This window comes from Gopherus evgoodei, chromosome 3, assembly GCF_007399415.2.
Source record: "Gopherus evgoodei ecotype Sinaloan lineage chromosome 3, rGopEvg1_v1.p, whole genome shotgun sequence".
Classification (NCBI taxonomy): Eukaryota; Metazoa; Chordata; order Testudines; family Testudinidae; genus Gopherus; species Gopherus evgoodei.
Genome location: NC_044324.1, coordinates 181989796 through 182011519, shown reverse-complemented (window position 1 = coordinate 182011519; position 21724 = coordinate 181989796). Strand labels below are relative to the sequence as shown.

Sequence of the window (21724 nt, the reverse complement as noted above, 5' to 3'; positions counted from 1 at the left end):
CTTCTACATCTGTATTCTGGCACCTTGATTTTCCTTGATGCTGAGTAGACAGAATTTATCTGTCCAGCTGGTGTCAGTGGAAGCTGAAAATGTTCAGCCCCTTGGAAAATGAAGTCACTTTGGGGATTGATCTAAAGCTCACTAAAGTCAGTAGTAATCTTTCCAATGGCTTCAGTGAGTAGGGACCAGTGTCTAATGTCCAGGTACCCAAATTTTGAGCCCTTTGATTTTAATAACTAACAGAGGATATGATGCTGAGAAGCCATTAAGTTTAAGTTCAGTGGGTGAAATTCACCTTTGGGAAGGGGCATGTTGCTAGTCTTTTGCATTACTTTAACTCTATGTAAAGGCTGAACAGGTAGTCCACTGACTGAGCACCTGCTCAGAGGTGCCAATGCGGTCCCTACAAGCCATGGAAAAAAGGCCTTTGTGCCAGCCCTACATAAGATGATATACTAAGCCACACTGCTGGTAGGCAAGGAGAGAGGCTGCAGATCTTCATTTACATGGATCCATTATCCCTGATACTTCACACAACTGACATGGAGGAGTTGTAGTCACTATTACAGCATGTTGGAATAGCACCACATAGCAGCTACTCAGCAATCTTCCACTGTGGTCTGGGTGTGGATTTCATTTGCCCAACTGCTTCACACTCCCAAAACTCTGACTTAGTGAATTGCATCCAATAGAGTTGGAGGGGTCTAGCACATCTCACAATCAGAGCCAGAGTTTTTATATTGTGTAAAATATTTATGTCATGCATATACAATTCATGTATTCAAGTAATTTGCTTTTTTTCCTATACGTTGTCTCTAAAAGAGATAGATGTTATTTGTTTATTAATGCAGTGTGTTTTCAGGAGTGTCCTATTTAATTTGAAACATCAAGAAATTGAAGATAACTGCTGTGTTTAAATGTTGCGTCCAGATGTTCAAATTCAGTCTTTTTCCAAAGCAGTTAATAATAACCAAATGCTACATCTGTTTTCAGTTCAGAAAGCGTATAAGTAAAGAGCTATCACTTATTCACAGCAAACTGTATTCAAAGAATGAGAAGAACACCTCCACTGGATGAACTGCAGCCTCCACCATATCAGGATGATAGTGGTTCTCCTCACCTCTCTTGTACACCCTCTGAAGTTGATGACAGTAAATGTGAATTTTCCCACTGTAGCAACAGTCCAAGATGTTCATACAAGTGCCAAAGTGAAGGAAGCACCGGACATGAAATAGAAAGCTTCCATAACAAAGGATATGAAGAGGATGTACCCAGTGATAGTACTGCTGTCCTTAGCCCAGAGGTAAATGAAATACAGTCTAGCACTACACTTGTAGGCATCTTGGATGTAACACAATAGTATATTAATTTCTCTTGTAGATCTTTTAGAATCAAGATGTTTATTTTACATCTTACAGAGAAAGTGTACATTAACTTCAAAGGTCTATTATAAAGAAGAAAAATGTATATTGCCAAATAATATAGCAATAAGATTTTAACTTGCTCTGTATAATGACCTCAATGACACTTCATTTTAAAACAACCCCCCAGCAGGAATAGTTTATATTTTAAACCAGTAAAAGCTATGATATACATTCTCATGGGGAACTATATATTAACAACTTGCTTCTTATAACAATTTTCAATTAATAATTTAGCAATAAATCAATCAAAATTATATTTCTCTTAGTGCCTTTCATATTAAACTCCCTAGAGAACTGGAGAAAAATCTTGATTAAGTATCCTTATGGTTTTGAGATTAAAGAAATATTTTATTATGGATAATGTAATTGATTTATGGTACACTTACTTTCTCATTTTTCTCTTTGTAATTTGTAATGATTATTCTTCCTAAACTGAATTTTTAATATTTTTAATATGTAGATGTCTAAAATGTATAAAGACAATCAATAGTATCAATTCTTAAACCAGAAGCAAACAATTTTTAGATCAAAAAAGCTACATTATAGCATTTCCTATTCATTGATATGAAAAAGTCATACCTTCAGCCATATGAAAGGACCTCAGGATTTACATTAAGGTTTTACATGTTTGGAATAAATACTTCTCATATGAATAATACAATGATCTATATTATACTTCAAAAATCTTATTTATACAGTATCTTTTGTCACACTAGCCATTGCATTTTTTAGCTCCTAATTGTATCAGTCCTTGGACTGAGGTTATTGAGGTACAATATGCAAGCATACAGAACCATTGCTTTATCTTGATCAGAACTATTTTGTATTATAAATTCAATTCAGGCCCAACCTTTGGTCAAATGGCTCCCTCAGTGATCTAGAATTTTCCCATTCCCTAATAAATAAATAAATGGGGATGAATGTAATTTTAATGACATCCAGGAGGTTTGAGGACCTGTTGCTCCCTCCTGATATCCTCGTAGAAACTGGTCACTGATCATGACTATGACTGTATTATTTTTATGGTAATCACAGATTTAATGGAAAATGTGGAGCTGACAATTTGCTGTGTAAAACATGCATTGAAACTTTATACCCTCCTTTTTAAAAATAAACTGCTAATGCAGAGAGGAAAAACCTCAGAGATGTGGATTGTTACTGAACAAACAATATTGCTGACGAAGGTAGCTGAGGAGGTCTTTGTTGGAAATAGCTGGCCTGTTCTTTGGGCTTGCTTGGGTTGAGCCTGCTGACACAGACCAGCGATCACAGGACAATCATGGGAAAAGAAAACATACTTAGGCAACCTGGCTTTCCCAAATGGAAAAAAATATAGATTGATAAATATTGTAGTCAGAAGGAGGACCAGACAGCAAATGTGAAAAATCGGTACAGGGGTGGAGAGTAATAGGTGCCTATATAAGAAAAAGCCCCAAATATCAAGATGTCATCCTAGTAGTCAGTCAGTAGTCAGTCATCTTTTGGGTCAGGCCACAGTGCATGTGTTAAAAGATTCTTTTCATGTTCTGCTGAATGATAAATGCCAGAGAATTTTCATCTATACATCATGCTATGTCAGAATGAACACCACTGAAAAAACACTTTCTATAGGAGGAGTTCCAGATTGTTGGTTTTATTGAAATGTTGTGTTTTTGAATGGGAGGCACACAAATTATTTCTTTATACTTGACTTTTTAAAAATAAAATTTTTGTCAAATAATGAGTAGAAATTATTTGTTTCTTTTACATAGATTGATATACTGAAACATTTCTAGCGCTGTATGAAGCACTCACTGTATTTATGAAATTAAAGTTGCTCTATGAAATCTGACATATTACTTCACACAAAATAGCACTTATTTTCTTAAAAAATACAGCCTTAATCATGCCCCATGATAGGAATATATTTGTAGGTACAGCTAGGTTAACTTTCACTAACCTACCTGTACCATGTAAATGGAGTAAATTTGTAGTAAACTACTTATGCTGTAAGGGAGAAAAATCATCCCATATTAAAGAAGGGTTCATTGTGCAAACAAAGTGATTTTATTTGAAACAGAAAGTAGCAGCATGTCTTCACTATTTTATTAGCTATTAAATTTTTAAGTGCACAGCTAATGAGAACACTGAAGATTTTAAAAATTAAGCATTAGCAATAATTGCTTTAAGAACTGATATCCAATATATGGCAAGTAAGAAGACTTTTCTGACATAGGTATGGTTCTTGTATACTTCTAAGAAGTTACATTTAACAACCTATATTAGCCATCTGCTGCATGTACATCTGACTGCAGTGGGAGTTGTATGTGCAACCAACTGCAGCATTTGGCCCATTACTTGCTCTAGTCCTATATATTTCACGATGTTCTGTTACCGTCAAATCAGGTATTAATGTGTTAAATATGTTAAACTTGAGTATTTGGTTTTTTAAAAAAATTCTGCAGAACCCCTCACTTGAATCAGACATTTGGATTGCACACATTTGGATTATCACAATGAATGATAGTTTATTTATCTAAGCTTATGTGGAACTGAAAAAATTAAGTCATTAATATAACTTTATTAGTTCTAGCTTTTTCTTTTCCAGTTGGTGCCTGGGTTTTTCTATTTTGACTAGCTGGAAGTAGCTTTTGATTTTCCTTGGTTGCCAGTCAGCCACCTCTTCATTCTTCAGTGTTTAATTACCTTGTTTATGAAGTGAACAAAAAGATCATAGTCACATCATGCTGCTTAGAGAAAACCATGCATTTCTATGCTAGATTTAATAATAGAATACCAAAAATAAATAAATAAAAGCATTTATATTTCTTTCCTTAGGATATGTCAGCTCGAGGATCATCTTCACAGCTTCCTAAACCTTTTGATCCTGAGCCAGTAGCTAAATATGGCAGGCTGGATGTGACTTTTGACTATAATTCACAAGAGCAGAAGCTTCTAGTAACAGTGACAGCTGTCACAGACATCCCAACATATAACAGGACAGGCGGAAACTCATGGCAAGTACATCTAGTTCTCCTACCTATAAAGAAACAGAGAGCAAAAACCAGCATCCAGCGGGGACCATGCCCTGTCTTCGCAGAGACATTCAAATTTAATCACGTTGAATCTGAGATGATTGGGAATTATGCAGTTCGGTTTAGACTGTATGGTGTACGTCGCATGAAAAAAGAGAGGATTGTGGGGGAAAAGATTTTTTACTTAACCAAATTGAATCTTCAAGGGAAGATGTCAGTACCAGTGATAATGGAGCCTTCTTACAGTCTTTCTGTGAGTATTGTACAAAGCAGAATAGTATGTAATTATGTAAATTGTCCTGAATTGATTAGGAATAGTTTATATATTTATAGAGACAACACTTCCACTGACTCCTCCCCTCCCCATTGTCATGCACACTTTATGCAAAATAATAGTTTGTGGGAGGGAGTCCAATTAGCTACTGTTAGGTAAATTTATTTCTCATGTGTAGAACCTGCCTATGCTTTTTCATTTTGATTATTTTGGTATTTTCACTATAAAATATTATAATAGTAATAGGAGGATAAAATTATTATATTGAGATTAGTTTTACAGGTTTGATTTATCAACATGTTAACCATTGTGCTTTCATTTTAAAAAATCTATATTAGTAGGTGATTTTCGTCTTCCGTAATAAAATTCAGTTTGTAATATAATACACATGCTTTGCTTTCCCAGAAACAATGGAAATAGGAAACCTGAAGATGTGGAAACCCTCATTTTAATGACTTCAGAGGACAAGCAAAATAAAATATTTAATTTATTTTTAGTCACATTAATCTATAAAGGACAATAATTTGTTGGGATTTGAAATGAGAATCAGATAAAAAATATAATATGGAATCCTGGTAATGGAGCAGGTGATATTAGAGGACTTTATCATCTCCCATTTTTTTATGATTCTGTAAGGAATGCAAGGGAATCCTGGATAGTGCTTTCTGAGGACAAATACTGTTCACTCACCTTAAGTAAACTTTCCTACTATTGAGGTGCTTAATACAAGAGCAATGAAAAATATTTGAAACAAAATTGAAAATACGCTAAATTTTCTATTTTTTTAAGTGTCTGAGGATCCTGCAACAATGAAATATGTATTGTAACATTTTTGTGTCAGTGAAAATTGTGCTGAAGTTGAGTTCCTTCTGCTCCTCCATCCCTTTGGATGTTAACAAGAGCTTTCTTGTGAAGAAGTTTTGAGTTTTAAGCTCGGCTGGGTTTTGTCACATGGCTGAAATTCTGATTAGGGGTCTGATTCAAAGCTCATCGAAGCCAGTGGATCAGGCCCTAGATGAGCGTATACCTCATGTGCTCATCAGAAGTAATTTTGACTTATTTTCTAAGGCCAGTCTACACTTACCAGTACAGTAACGCCTCGCTTAACGTTGTAGTTATATTCCTGAAAAATGCGACTTTAAGCAAAACGATGTTAAGTAAATCCAATTTCCCCATAATAATTAATGTAAATAGGGGGGTTATGTTCCAGGGAAATTTTTTTCACCAGTCAAAAAAATTTATATAGTTTTTTATTTATATATACATAAAACTGTATATATATACACACACACACACACAGTATAAGTTTTAAACAAACAATACTGTACACAGCAATGATGATTGTGAAGCTTAGTTGAGGTGGTGAAGTTAGAGGATGGAAGAGGGTGGGATATTTCCCGGGGCATGTCTTACTGCTAAATGATGAACTAGCATTCAGCTGAGCCCTCAAGGGTTAACACGTTGTTAATGTAGCCTCACACTCCACAAGGCAGCACGAATGGAGGGATGGAAGACAGCATGCAGACAGAGATAGAGACACACATCCTGTATGTGGGAGAGAGAACGAGATGTGCATTGCCCCTTTAAGTAAGCTGACTCCACTCTAAGTACATTGCCTTTAAAAAGATCAGGAAGTTGAGACAGCAGCTGCGTCCAGCAAGCTCTCTCCGTCCGGAGCCCTGTCGTGTCCCCACTCCGCTCTATATGGAGAAGGAGTAAGCGGGGGGCAGGAGTGGCGGGAGGGGGACACCCTGACATTAGCCCCCTCTGTTCCTCTCCCCAGTCTCCCTGCACAGCAAGCAGGAGGCTCCCTGGAGGAGCTCCAAGGCAGAGGGCAGGAACAGCACATGGCAGTGCGGGGAGGGACAGCTGAACTGCAGGCAATTGATAGCCTGCTGAGCAGCTGCTGCACAGGGAACTTAGAGGAGCGGAGAGCTGATGGGGGGCTGCCAGTCCACCCTGCTTCCAAGCCCCCACCAGTTAGCTGCAACGGGCTGCTCTTTCTGCAAGCAGCAAAGAATCCTGTGGCACCTTATAGACTAACAGACATTTTGGAGCATGAGCTTTCGTGGGTGAATACCCACTGATGAAGCATCTGATGAAGTGGGTATTCACCCACGAAAGCTCATGCTCCGAAACGTCTGTTAGTCTATAAGGTGCCACAGGATTCTTTGCTGTTTTACAGATCCAGACTAACACGGCTACCTCTGTGATACTTTCTGCAAGGAGTGGACAAAGCAGGCGGCTGTCAAACAACGTTATAAGGGAGCATTTCACAGCTTTAAACGAGCTGTCATGGTACAATTCCCCACTCTGAACCTTAGCATCCAAAAGATGGGGAACCAGCATGAATTCCTCTAAGCTCAATTACCAGCTTAGAACCTGTAGCGCTGCCACCAACCAGGAATTTCAGTGCCTGGTACACTCTGGTCCCCCAAAAACCTTGCCCGGGGACCCCCAAGACCCAGACCCTCTGGATCTTAACACAAGGAAAGTAAACCCTTTCCCTCACCGTTGCCTCTCCCAGACTTCCCCTCCCTGGGTTACCCTGGAAGATCACTGTGATTCAAACTCCTTGAATCACAAAACAGAGAGGACAATTCACCTTCCTCCCTCCTTCTCTTTCCCCCTCCCAGACTCTTCCTGAGAGAGAAAGTAATCCTAACACAGAGAGAAATTAACCTTTCTCTCCCCCTTCCCTCCTTTCTCCCCACCAATTCCCTGGTGAATCCAGACCCAGTCCCCTGGAGTCTCACCAGAATAAAAAAACAATCTGGTTCTTAAACAAGAAACTTTTAATTATAGAGAGAAAAACAGTAAAAATGATCTTGTAAATTTAAGATGGAATAGGTACAGGGTCTTTCAGCTATAGACACTGGGAATACTCTCCCAGCCTAAGTATTCAAGTACAAATTAAAATCTTTTCAGCAAAATATAAATTTGAACTCCTTCCAGCCAAATACACATTTGAACTCCTCTCAGCCAAATACACATTTGCAAATAAAGAAAACAAACATAAGCCTAACTCACTTTATCTACCTCGTACTCACTATTTTGGATCTATAAGAACCTGTATCAGGGAGATTGGAGAAAAACCTGGTTGCACGTCTGGTCCCTCTGAGCCCCCAGAGTGAACAACAACCAAAACTAACAGCACAGCACAAAAACTTCCCTCCCTCAAGATTTGAAAGTATCCTGTCCTCTGATTGGTCCTCTGGTCAGGTGACAGCCAGGCTCACTGTTCTTGTTAACCTTTTCCAGGCAAAGAGATATAAAGTACTTCTGTGCTATTAACTTTTCTTATCTGTTTATGACACGAGCATGTTCCCTAATTGATCAGCAACATAACAACAGAACAATGTTAACCTGGTAGACTTTAAGTGAGGAGTTACAGTAGATTAGCACTGCTGTGATTGATGTAGCAGTATTGATTTAATGGGTATGGTGAAGACCCACTAAGTCAACGGTAGAGCGCTCTCCCGTTGACTCTGGTACTCCAGCTCCCTGAGAAGAGTAAGGTAAGTCGACAGGAGAGCGTCTCCCGTTGACACAGCACAGTGTAGACACTGCAGTAAATTTACATAAGGTATGTTGACTTCAGTCACGTTATTCACGTAACTGAAGTAGCATAACTTAGGTCAATTTACCATAATAGTGTAGACCAGCCCTTGGGAGGGAGAGTGGAGCTATGTCTCTGAAAAACATCAAAGATGATACTGAGATTGTTATCCACTAAAGAAGGTAGATATAGGTACCAGGCTTTCAGTCTTCCTCTCCTGCTCCTTCACTAAAAGAATACCAGGAATGGGGGAAATGGAGATTATTGGTGGGTCAAAGGGTCTTCTACATAGCCTGTTGCTGGTATAGGAATTGCATAGGAATGGAAGGTCAAATGGCCTGAAAGAAGCCTTCATATGTTTGGATAGTTTGAATAGGAATTCATACTTCTGGACTTATGTGAACCAGTTTCCAAAACTTTTCAACTCCATACATTTTAAGGGTTGTTGTGTACTGTGGTTTTAGATATAGTTTTTCAGTGGGAAGCCTGACTGATGACTGCATGCTCTGAAGTGTACATGATTCCACAGTAAAGTTAAGGTTTGCATTTTGTAATGTTATTGTCCTTGTAGTCCTAAAAGCAGGGCTAGGATTACTTAAAGGAGAAAAGGAGAGGATTATTTTAATTTGGGCAGCTACAACTGAGTAGGGAAACTTGGAAATTATAAATCTCGTACTTACATAGGTTCTAAATCCAGAACCAAATTTGTCTTATGCTAGTGTTAGTCTGTTTTGTTACTAAACACTAGCTGTATTTGATTGATCCTTTGTACATACAGATATTGTAGCTATCTTCTCCCCTCTGGTTCTCATTATTTTAATTGTACATATTAGATAATTTATATATTAAATATATTTTAATTTTAAAATATATTTATATGTTAAACATTAAACATATGTGTCACCGAACCTTACTAACTTCACTGAAACATCTGCAGTAATCTCTTCTGAACAAGTTTATCTTACTTGCTGCTGCCTGATAGCATGTCAATAAATTCTTATTTGCTAATAATCAGTCTGGGAGCAGTGCATGTCCTGCATAAGTCTCATGGAGCATAGCTTCAGTTCCACCTTTAAAAATACTTAGAAGGGATCCTAGCTAGAGACCAGGTCAACAGGTTAGTTCACCTCTGCCCCTACCCCACAGATGCATATGGTTACTGGTGTGTCTGGTGGCAAACTTCCCCACGTCAGGGACATACTGGTATAGAGTCAACTACAGTCCTTGGTGGGTGTTCTTGAAGTCCATCCACATTACTATGTTCCTTATACATGGCTCAGTGCCACATCTTAACTCCTTCTCATAACCTCACAAGTCCTATTCCTCACCCAAGATAAAATATCCTCTCTCCGCTGCATCTACAGCCTTATCATCACTCTTCTCCCCCTGCCCTCCTCTCTGCTATTTTTCTACCATAAAAAGGGTGTATGTATGTAAAGAATATATTTTTCTCTCTCTTACTTTCCTTCTTCCACACACAAGGAAAATACTCAAATATGGTCACTATCAGATTTCAGCTGTTCTGGTCTTTTTGGCCGATTATCTAAGTCCGTGTGTCCATGTGATTCTTTTAGATCAGTTAGCTGCCTGATACCTCTGAACAAAAGATTTTGTTGATCTATCTGAAGTAAATAGGATCACTGAAGTGGTTCTGCACTTTCCTCCAAAGGGATTGGAAAACTGTTCATCATTCTTTTCATCCAAGTAAATAAGAAAAATTGTTGTCTTGTGCAAGAAATTGGATCAGAGTCTCCAGTATTGTATGAGTAGAAAAACAATTTTAACAGTTTATTGGCAGATGAGGAAAAATTATTTGGATAAAATCAAAACACTACCCCTCCCCCTTAACACCGTCCATCAGAAAGTTGCCGTTTGGGATAGAACAAAAAAAAATACATTTAATATCCTCTGGATCTGAATTCAGAAGTTAATTTTGGGGGTACAGTGTGGAAAATTCCAACACATCTGAATAGTACATTCCATTTATTTTAATAAAATATTTTGTCTGTTCCTAATTGAGGGCTTAGAGGTGGAGGAAGGCTTGGTGTTTGGATTCGACTTGCTGCAAACCTGTATTAGTACACTTGCGCACCTTCTTGACTACTGAGCTCCCTAATCCAACTTTGCAATCTAAATGATCACTTTTTAAAACTCTCTATAACGAAATCTTTCTTGCAGAAGAGGCGACAGCACTTGCAGTACTTTACAAATAATTTTCCTTGTGCGTATATCTGTTATGCCTTTTAATGAGTAGGCATAATGATCTTTCACCTTACATCCCTGTGCTAGTCATTTTGCTGTGAATAATTCAATTTAAATTTCTCACTCTCCATCCTTGGATATACTAGATGTGATCCCAATGATAGTGACTAGACACTGGGCAGGTGTGTGTGCATCAAACATTTGTGGAAAGATGCTTAATTTGGGCTCTGGAATTGTGCAAGAAACATTTTAGTTTGAGTTATTTTTAGTGAAGTAAGGCATTCATATTTATCAGTTTAGAAGCTGATATTTATTCATTTGTTATACAAACACTCCCCGGGTTACGCAAGACCCAACATATGCAAATTTGCACTTCTGGAAAAAGTTCCATAAGCCAGAAATAGGATTTTTGAGTTGCGAAAATTTTTGCTTAATGTGCAGGTATACGTTTCCGACTTATGCAAAATTCAAGTTACACAAGGCTTTCCAGGATGAAATGATTGCGTAAGTCGGGGGGGCATATGTACATTTCTTCATGCATTGTGCATTTGTTTCATGTTGCTCTTTACCTGTGGCACACATTATGTAGCAGTCCTACAGGATATAGTAGCGCTACATTTGTCAACTCATTACCTTCTCAGAAAAGCATTTTAAAACTAAAACTTTTAAATTTCATCACAGTCATGAGGATTCATGGCCATTGGGGACTGAGACTGACAAGTTTTATATAAATTAGGGCTATCAAGCAATTAAAAAAATTTATCATGATCTCACTGGTAAACAATAATAGAATACTATTTATTTAAATATTTTTGGATGTTTTCTACATTTTCAAATATATTGATTTGAATTAAAACACAAAATATAAAGTGTACCATGCTCACTTTATATTTATTTTTATTACAAATATTTGCACTGTAAAAAGAAAAGAAATAGTATTTTTAAATTCATCTAATACAAATACTTTAGTGCAATCTGTTTACCATGAAATTTGAACTTACAAATTCAGAATTACGTACAAAAAAACTGCATTCAAAAATAAAACAATGCAAAACTTTAGAGCCTACAAGTCCATTCAGTCCTACTTCTTCTTCAGCCAATCACTCAGATAAATGAGGTTTTTTTACATTTGCAGGAGATAATGCTGCCCTCTTCTTCCTTACAATGTCACCTGAAAGTGAGAACAGGCGTTTGCATGGCATTGTTGTAGCCAGCGTCGCAAGATATTTACACGTCAGATGTGCTAAAGATTCTTATGTCCCTTCATGCTTCAGCGACCATTCCAGAGGACATTCGTCCATGCTGATGCCAGATTCTGCTCAATAACGATCCAAAACAGTGCGGACCAATGCATGTTCGTTTTCATCATCTGAGTCAGATGCCACCAACAGAAGGTTGCTTTTCTTTTTTGGTGGTTTTGTTTCTGTAGTTTCTGCATCAGAGCATTGCTATTTTAAGACTTCTGAAAGTATGCTCCACACTTCATCCCTCTCAGATTTTGGAAGGTATTTCAGATTGCCAAAGTTAGAATCAGGACTCACAATTTGTCAGACCACTCTGTTTATTAGCGCAGCTCTCCGCCATAACATTCAGAATATGTGAGCGGCCATGCAAGGCCCAAACAGTCTTATTTATACAGATAAAAGAGCGGGAATTAGACAAAGGGACAAAGAAAGCAAAACAGTAAAATTCACCTGGGGCACTGCATGCATATCCTATTTCCTTACTAACTGTTATCAATCTAAGGCTAATACTTCGCCAATTGCCCTTAAACGGTGCAATTGTTCTATGTTAATGTCTGTATTCCTGACACCTGGTTGCAACATTCCAACAATTTTGCTTAAAGGTACAGACAACATTTCTTTAATCCTTTCTATTCTTACAATATAATTCATTCTACTTTCACAAGATTCTTAAACCTTGGGTTGAGTGCTGTAGCTATCATTAGAAATCTGATACTGGAACCGTCTTTGTGTTTTCTCAAATGTGCAGTGAAAGTGTTCTTAAATCAAACAACATATGCTGGGTTTTCATCCTACACTATCATAACACAAAATGTATGACAGAATGTGGGTAAAACCATGGAGTAGGAGACATACATTTCTCCTCCAAGGAGTTCAGTCATAAATTTAATTAACACATTTTTTTTTAAAAAAAGCATCATCAGCATGGAAACATGTCCTTTGGAATGGTGGTCCAAGCATGAAAAGGCATGTGAATGTTTAGCATATCTGGCATGTAAATACTTCGCAATGCTGGCTACAAAAGTACCATGTGAATGCCTTTTCTCATCTTTAGGTGACATTGTAAATAAGAAGTGTGCAGCATTGTCTCCTGTAAATGTAAACAAACTTGTTTCTCTTAACAATTGGCTGAACAAGAAGTAGGACTGAGTGGACTTGTAGGCTCTAAAGTTCTACATTGTTTTGTTATTGAGTGAAGTTATGTAACAAATCAACATTTGTAAGTTGCCTTCTCATGATAAAAAGATTGCACTACAATACTTGTATGAACTGAGTTGAAAAATACTATTTCTTTTGTCATTTTTACAGTGCAAATATTTGTAATCAAAAGTAATATAAAGTGTGCACTGTACACTTTGTATTCTGTGTTGAAATTGAAATCAATATATCTGAAAATGTAAAAAACATCCAAAAATATTTAATAAATTTCAATTGGTATTATATGGTTTAACAGTGCAATTAAAACTGCGATTAATTTTTTTAATCATGATTCATTTTTTTAGTTAACTGCGTGAGTTAACAGTGATTAATTGACAGCCCTAATAAAAATGGTTGTGTCTTAGACCTGCGGAAGATTGTATTCCCATAGTAAGTCTTCCCCTAATACATTGCATTCATTGTCCTACTTTAGAAATCTGGAGTTGAATATTAAAATTTGAACATACGGATTTATCTTAATTATTAGCAGGTGGCCTTCCAGTTTAATAGATTAAAAGGGGGAAATAACTAAGCCGTTTCAATTTACAGTAAATGAACCAACTTCAGATGAAAGATCTTGTTCATAATATTTTATATAATTAATTTAATTTTAGACAGAACTTTAATCTATGTATCAATGACTTTACTCTACATTGCATGAATACATTAATGTAGTTTATAAAATCATCTCTACCAAAGTAAGATCCAGTTATCACTAAACACTGAAAGATTTAAAAATATATTTTTGTATATTTGATTTAGGACCACAAAGTCTACTTTATCCAACAGATTTTTCTCTAATAATCTCTTATTGAGAATGGCTAATAATTCAAAATTGCACATAAAGCTGTGTGCTGTAAACATGTAATTCAACTCTGTACTCATACAGATCCCAGTGCCCTATAGATCAACAGTACTTACCCATCAGATCTGGCTAGGTTTGGATCTGTGGTTCTTCCCTGTGGGGGCCTGTGACCAACAGAGTATCATTACCCAAATCAGACTTCTCAAAACAAAAGTATTGTTTATTTAGCCATACAAACAAAGCATTCCAGAGAAAAGGATCTTAAAACAAAAGACCTACACACATGTCCATCTTACCTAAACTCTCTAACCAGCCTCCTGATAGGGACCCTGGTAGGTCTGACTTCTCACAGACCAGCACACAGAAAACTTCAGGTTCTCAGGCCATGGCTACACTAGAGAGTTGCAGCGCTGGTGAGGGGGTTACAGCGCTGCAACTTAGGATGTGGCCACACTTGCAAAGCACGGCCAGCGCTGCAACTCCCTGGTTGCAGCGCTGGCTGTACACCCGATTGAGCCTCGGGTGTAGCGATTCCAGAGCTGGTGATCCAGCGTTGGTCAGCAAGTGTGGACCCCAACAGCACTTTTATTGACCTCCGGGATATCAGGAGATATCCCAGAATTCCTGTCCACAACAAACTGGAAGAAAGGGAGAGCTTGGAGTTCAGCCAAACTGCTTATTTAAAAAACAAACACAGCTCCTGTTTGCTGAGCGAGCGGAGGCAGGCAGGGGAATTACTTTGGAATGTTCACAGCTGTTTGCTTGAAGAGAGAAACAGCACTCTCACATGGCAGAGGGGGAGGGGGAAGTCCGTGTTGAGCAGTTGCTTATCTGGTCTGACGGGTATTTAGGAGTGCATAATTTGCATTTAGTGAATGAGAGAGGAGTAGGGGAAGGGAGTCAGAACTTTTAAAATGATTGAAGGTAGGTACTGTGTATCTTCCAGTCCTTAGAACTTGCAAGGCAGGGAGCTGAGAACAGTGTCAACTCCAAAAATCCATTCTGTCTGTCTCCTCCACGCTCCCTGTCACATTCCACCCCACCCCCCTCTTTTGAAAAGCACGTTGCAGCCACTTGAATGCTGGGATAGCTGCCCACAATGCACCACTCCCAACAGCGCTGCAAATGCTGCAGATGTGGCCACACTGCAGCGCTGGTAGCTGTCAGTGTGGCCACACTGCAGCGCTGGCCCTACACAGCTGTACGAACACAGCTGTAACTACCAGCGCTGCAGAACTGTAAGTGTAGCCATGGCCTCAGTCTCAAAAACCTGTCTCTGTCTTTGAAGGATTGTGTATCTCTCTAAACTCCACACCCTCTCCTCCCCCCAGTTCCATTGATAAACCTCACCCTTCACAGAGACTGATTTGGACCTGGAGAAACCTATCTGGCAAGTCCATCAAGGGGGTTGCATGACAGCCTCAAAGCAAATGGCTCTTGCATTATCCCTCAAGTGTATCTCTGGATCCACTCCCCACTTCCTGGAAGCACTTTCTGACAGTCCTTCTACTGAATTATCTCAATATATGCATATAGTAAACTTTACACTAATGAGGCCAACGCATACTTACTCTGCTGCCTCGATATAATGCCACCCGATATAACACAAATTTGGATATAATGCGGTAAAGCAGTGCTCCGGGGAGAGGAGGAGGGGGCGGGGCTGCGCACTCCGGTGGATCAAAGCAAGTTCAATATAACACAGTTTACCTGTAACACAGTAAGATTTTTTGGCTCCTAAGGACATTGTTATATTGAGGTAGAGGTGTATTATTATAGGCAACTCCAAATACATAACATGTCATTGGGAGAACTGGTTTCAATGAGATTGAGAGATCTGTATGAAAAGAGTGTAAGATTCCAATTGTTAATTATCCAGTTGCTGAAGGAAATCCTTAAAATAGAAAATCAGACTCCAGTGTAAGATATTATGATTGTTATGGCTTGATTCTCATCTCTTTTAAACTGGAATAAACGGGAATAACTCTACTGAAGTCAATTAATTGAGTTACCTTGGTATAAAATATGAAGGAGTAGAATCAGGCATGGAAGTTCATAGTACAGACGATGAAACACTTGTGGTTTCTTTGATAAGGTTTAATAGAGGATTAAAACAGACCAAACATTAACAGGACTGAGCTAAATCAAACATATAGGGCTGTGAGCTCTTTGAGCTTACTGTGAGACACTGATCTTTTTAATGTGCAAGACAAAAGCCTAAAACAGTGATACAACAAGAAACATCAGAAGCCTGGCATAATGTCATCTTTAATATCAGTTTCAAAATTTCATATTACTGGTGCTTACTGGTATTTTATAAGCAGAGCTTGTTGATATATAGCTAAATCTGGGTCTACAGCGAGCCTTACAATAAGGTATAGTTAAGATAAATCAAAGGAAAGAAAGCAAAAGAAATTTCAGTTTTGCATCAGACCTGAAGAAAAGCAGACTTTCAGGTTCCAAATTTTAACCAAAGATGTTATGTGATCTTTAATTAAGGCTGTGTGAATTTGACAGAACTTTGTCATGTACTGTATGAAAAGGCAGCTCAGCTCTAGGTTGTTCAAAATGGTATTGGCTGTAACCAGAAAAACTGAATAGATCTACTTTGGAAATTTTAAAATGTGTTGATCTGCAACGGAAAGATGATGCTGTGCATTTAGGCTATTATAAGGTATAAGAACAGTCTGTATGTACTGGGTAAGGTTCTGATGATGTAGCTTTCAGGAGATATATGCGTGTTGTGCATGGACTTAACACACTGATCTTTCAGGTCTGAAAGCCTTGGTTCGTGTTTGATTTTAGTAAAAAATTAAGGGTGAAATTCTTCCTGGTGTGGAGGGTTAGTGCACAGTTCTCAACACCACTTAAATTCCATGTTAAGACAACATGGGGCAGAGCATCAGGGGACCTCTGTACTAACCCCGTGTTCTGCAACATGTAGGTCAGCTTTGAAGACAGGCAGTAGATCAATGGGAGCAATGATTATTCAGATCCAGTGGAATCATGTGGAATGCAGGCAGCCACTGTCCCCCTCTATAGACAGTAGATGTGTACGGTTGTGCTTCAGCTCTGTATCCTGACTCCATCGTGGGGTGCCTTTCTCTTGCATAAAGCTTGATTACTTAGGCTATATGCTGAACTGAATTTCACTCTGATTGGGTTTGTGGTCTCAGACAGCAACAATATCTAGTAGTTGTTTCTCCATGTCACAAAATGATTACACATTGTAGGACATGTGGCGTTTTTGGCTCTTGACTCAAATGCCAAGGATGCTGAAGATCAGAAAGAAGGTATATTTCCATTAAATCATCCCCTCAGAGAAGGGGCAGGGCCTCAGGGCAGGGGGTGGGGCATGGGAGGGGCAAGAGAGTTCCATTTTGTGCTATTAGAATGTTGGCAATCTTATTCAGTGGAGTTGCCAACTGTTTGCCAGTGGTGAATTTGTCCCATGGTCTATGAATTCTCTCTATAAAGATTAACAAAGGAAGCTTTCTACTCGAGTCCACATCATACTATAGAAGAGATTATTTGAAACTTCTGAAATACAGGGTTGTTTTAAAGAATTATAAAACAGTCTGTATATGGATTTGGGTGTTCCAGAAATGAAACATTCTCTTTACAATTTTTGAGCTACTAGCTGAAGTATACTCCCTTTACAAGAAATCAACTCCTAATATCGGATTACTTATCAGTTACTGCTCAGTCTTAAACTTCATCTTTTTTTGTGAAGGTCTAGGTCCATCCCTCCCCAAGCCCAGGATTCAAACAGGCCTGGCATTCTTAGACAGCACTTTTATCCTGGGAGGGATTTAAATCTGGGTTTCCAACCTTCCTTTTTAATTTAGACCTTGGCTGTCATGATTATGAATGATGATCTGCCTGTTTTAGATTAGAATCAGTTGGCCATTTTGATCATTTAGGATCTTTTGATACAATTGACCATGGATAAGTGCTTCAATATTAAGGGACATTACTTGATGTGTGGCTGCCTATCTTCCACTTCTAAGTAAGGAAGGGCTAACCTAGGACTCGGAAAAGCTAGACAATGTTTAAAAAAATTAGCCACCATTGCATGAAAATATAGAATCGGGGCCAAAATCTAGTTTAGTCTCTCTTCCTAAACGTGATATTATTGTGGGTTCATTAACCATAGATATGGGTATTTTATTGGGAGTTTTTTTTCCCCCCAAAATAATTTGTAGCTGGAAACACTGAAGGAACTTAGAAATGAGATTTCAGACATTCCTTCAACTGTCTTCCAAGCATTCTTAAAACCATAAATACTCAAAAGACAAAGAATTTCTTCAAAATGCTCAGGAGCCAAAGTGTTTGGTGAGACACTTGAAAGAGGGGATGGAAGGAGATGGAGTTTTCACACTATGAACAGAGCACATATGTACTGTACAAAGTGCAAATTTACCCCTTTACTGTGAGTTAGGTTTTATTGATAAATCAATTAAAATCTATCAAACCTTAAACTAGGATTTTTCCTGCAAGACCTCTTGTATGCCAGTCACCAGCTCCCTCTGGTCTTGAGAAAGGGTATATAAGGGGTGGGCCTATTTGGAGCAAATCGAATCCATCTGTTAGTAAAATTCACCAATGATTCTGTTTACCTGCATGTGAGGATATGTAAAAAAAAAAAATCACACTTCAGAATGTAAATTTTTACTTCAATTATAGAAGCTGTGTGTCCAGCAGATGTTTGTTCATTGATCTAAATCAGTGGAGAAGTAAGTGGAGTTAAACCCCGTAAAACCAGTGTATCGGAATGAAGAATCAGGCTAAGGGCAGTCAAGATGTATTTCAAATGCACCAAGGATATCAGAAAATCTTCAGCTTTCTTCATTTTCTTCTACTCAGATTGCATATGGGTTAAATCCACAAAATCAGGGCTGGGTGGATTAAATGCTGCATCAAAGAACCATACAGAGCAGCTGGTAAGCCATACCTAAAATCAGGGCCACCGAGAGCTGGTCTGGGCCCCAGTGAAAAAAAATTTTTGGGCCCCCCAGCAAGGGTGGATTGGTTAAACAGGGCTGACAAAGACAGGGAAGTCAGGCCCCGGGCCCCCGGCCTCCTACCGGACTGCCAGGCCCTGGTAATTTGTACCGGCTTCCCCCACTCTCGTTGGCCCTGCCTAAAATTACAAACAACATCCCGCTAGAGCTTTTAGCTGAAGATTTGCAAGGTCAGCACCTGACATAAAAGTTCTACTTTCAAAGACAACAAACTGACCCATAAGACTTCTCAGGCATACCTTCCAAAGGAGGCATATTGTCCAATCTGTGGGTTCCAAGATAAATTTCCATTTCCCTTAGAGATGCTGATAGTCTCAATTCCCCAACTTCTATTTTATTTTCTCTCCCTGCTTGCTACTTCTCACAGCAACGGAGACATGAAGAATTGGAACACTAACTGATTATTTTCTTTCTTCGGTTATTGTTTCCACTAATCTGAAACCATCCATTAACTCAGCAGTTAGTGACATCTTTTTTCATTTCTGCCCTCTTCCAAAACTTAGTGTATGTATGCTCCCTCTCCTTTGCTGGCGACCCTCCAAAAGTTTCACAGCTAAGGCTTGTTTAACTTGGAACAAGTTATCTTCTGCAGCTTTGGGAATATTCTTTTAGCAGGAAGCCAAGTGGGTGGAATTTAGGCTTGGATTTTCCAGCCAAAGCACCTGAACTCCCTACCGCGAGTCTTTTTGTGCCTAAAGGGGTAGCTCTGGATTGAGGAATTAACAATGACACTAATCAAACCAAGGAAATTGTCTATATGCATCTTCTTTTTGCCTTTCAACTATTTGATTTATATCTTTTTTGTGCTGTCATTTCGATGTTCAGTTTACATGCTCTGTCCTCTGTGGCTTCTTTCTGGGTTCTTCTCCTTTCCTTGAATCGTACATTTTAACATAAAAACTATGGGTTATTTTCTTCATTTAAGACCTCATGATTTTAATTCCTTTTTTTTAATTCATGCAGTCTTCATCCTGTTTCAGACAAACATTTCCATTTATACAGTCCCTTTAAGAAGGACCCTTATAGTCGTGGGTTCGTCAGTGCTTGGTTCTCAGCTAATTCTGACCTTGAGCTATGTATTTCACATTACATGTCCTGTATTTCTAATGTGCTTAATCACCTGGCAGCTGAATCCCAAGAGAATCCATCTTATCTTCACTTCTTACCCTTCTCTATAGTTTACTGGATAGCTGTGAGATTAAAGCAGATCATTTCCAAACTGCAAAACATCTGGGATCCTCTGTCCAGGAGATTTAACATGACCTGAACAAATCATGTGGGATGCCACTGCCAACCTTTTTTAGTGTTGGGTGAACTATCCAGAGAAAACAGTCTAATTGACAGCCATTGCCTCTTTTCTGTATTGTGAACAGATTTTTAATATTGCAAGTGTGTTCATTATCCAAAATGATTCAATGAATATTTTATGCAAACAAATTTTAGCAGATTGATTACTCGCAAACTGAGTTCAACTGTAACCTAGTCACACAGTATTGTTTCTGTTCCAGGAGTGAATGAATGTATCTGTTAGAAAGGGAGTGAGGATATGATAAAATCACTGGATTCTCTCAGTTGAGGATGGGAGCAATTTGTGGAGTTAAGACAGGCTTGGTGGACATTTTATCCTCCTCTACCCATAACAGGCAACCGTGAGGGGGCAGATGGTGGGAAAAGGCAGGGAAGGGAGGACAATGGTTCTTTAATTGGCTCAGGAGCAGTGACAGCAGCTCCATCACTGATGCAACTTTTTCCCTTAACAAAGGTGCAGGTTTTGGCCAGTGGGGGCACTGTGCCAGGGGACGTCATTTTGTTTAAAAATTGGAATTCAGAAAAAATTGAACATTTTTAGTTGAAGTCCATTCCTGGGCCTGTTCCTGCCTGTGTCCCTCACATGGGTCATCTCCTGGCTCAGAGAGACCACTTCTAGCCAGGCTGAAACCCAAGTCCCAGACCTAGACAAAGTCTGTGTAGCATGGATCAAGGGCATTCCAGGTGATGCATTCCCTCTCTAATTCATCCTGACTTTCCCAGCCTCAGCAGGGCAGCCAATGGCACCCCTGGGCTCAACTTTCCTTGATTTGTCACCAAAACTAGAAACATTCAATTGTTTCTGAATTCCAATTTTTTTTTTAACAAAATAGGTCTTCCCCTGACACAGTGTCCCCACTGACGAAGACCTGGATCTTTAAGGGGAAAAGTTGCATCAGTGATTGAGCTGCTGTCACTGCTCCTGAGCCAATTTAAAAAGCAACTGTACTCCCTTCCCTGCCTTTTCCAGGAACAGGCCTGTAACCAGGCAGACTCACCCCAGCAGCACCTCCCACTGGTCGTCCTCAGGAATTAGCTCAAATTCCAGTTCAGAGTGCCCTCCGCAGGCCCGTGATCCACCCTGTTCTCAGCTACTGGCCCTGTGTCCCTCCCTGGACCCCAGTGCCCCTTTTACATGGGGTTCTGCCCCCTGGCAGTGACCCCTTTTTCTTTGGGGTTTCCCCCTCCTGGGAACCCCCCACCCTCTATCCCCACTTTGCTTCAGTACTGGCTACTGCCAGTCATTGTCTAGCCCCACACCCTGGGGCAGACTGCAGTATCAGCCACTCATCATCAGCAAAGGGGTTTGGACCTGCTGCCTTGGCCTACCCCTGGGTTGCACCCTGCAACCCCGGTACTTCCTGGCCTAATCCTAGGCTGCAGCCTGGGGCTTTCCAGGCAGGAGCTCCCCAGCTCCACTGCCTTTCCCCAGCCCTGCTCCACACTAGGTACCTTGTCTGGTTTCTCAGCAGCCAGGCCCTTCTCCATCTACAGGCAGAGGGAGACTGTTTGTGCTCCTGGCTTCTCTATCTTATATAAGGACCTGTTGCTCAGTTTGGGGCATGGCCCCAGCTGCTGCCACTTCCCCCAATCAGCCCAGCCTAAAAGGCTGCTTTCTCCGGCCCCAGCCCCTTATCCAGGGCTGTTTTAACCCCTTCAGGGCCAGAGCAGAG

General features: G+C 39.4%; 1 protein-coding gene across 3 annotated transcripts in view; it reads left to right on the top strand.

Annotated features, from left to right (window-relative positions):
• The window catches only part of SYT14 (synaptotagmin 14), a 175288-nt gene that overhangs the window by 123783 nt on the left and 29781 nt on the right, over positions 1-21724 (top strand). For 2 of the 3 annotated variants that reach the window (XM_030557605.1, XM_030557604.1), the window contains 2 exons: positions 1035-1303; positions 4242-4691. In XM_030557605.1, coding sequence (XP_030413465.1) covers positions 1035-1303; positions 4242-4691 — 719 coding nt within the window. Of the gene's footprint in view, positions 1-1034; positions 1304-4241; positions 4692-5117; positions 5175-21724 lie in introns of those variants that run through there. The other variant, XM_030557606.1, reaches the window with a different exon arrangement.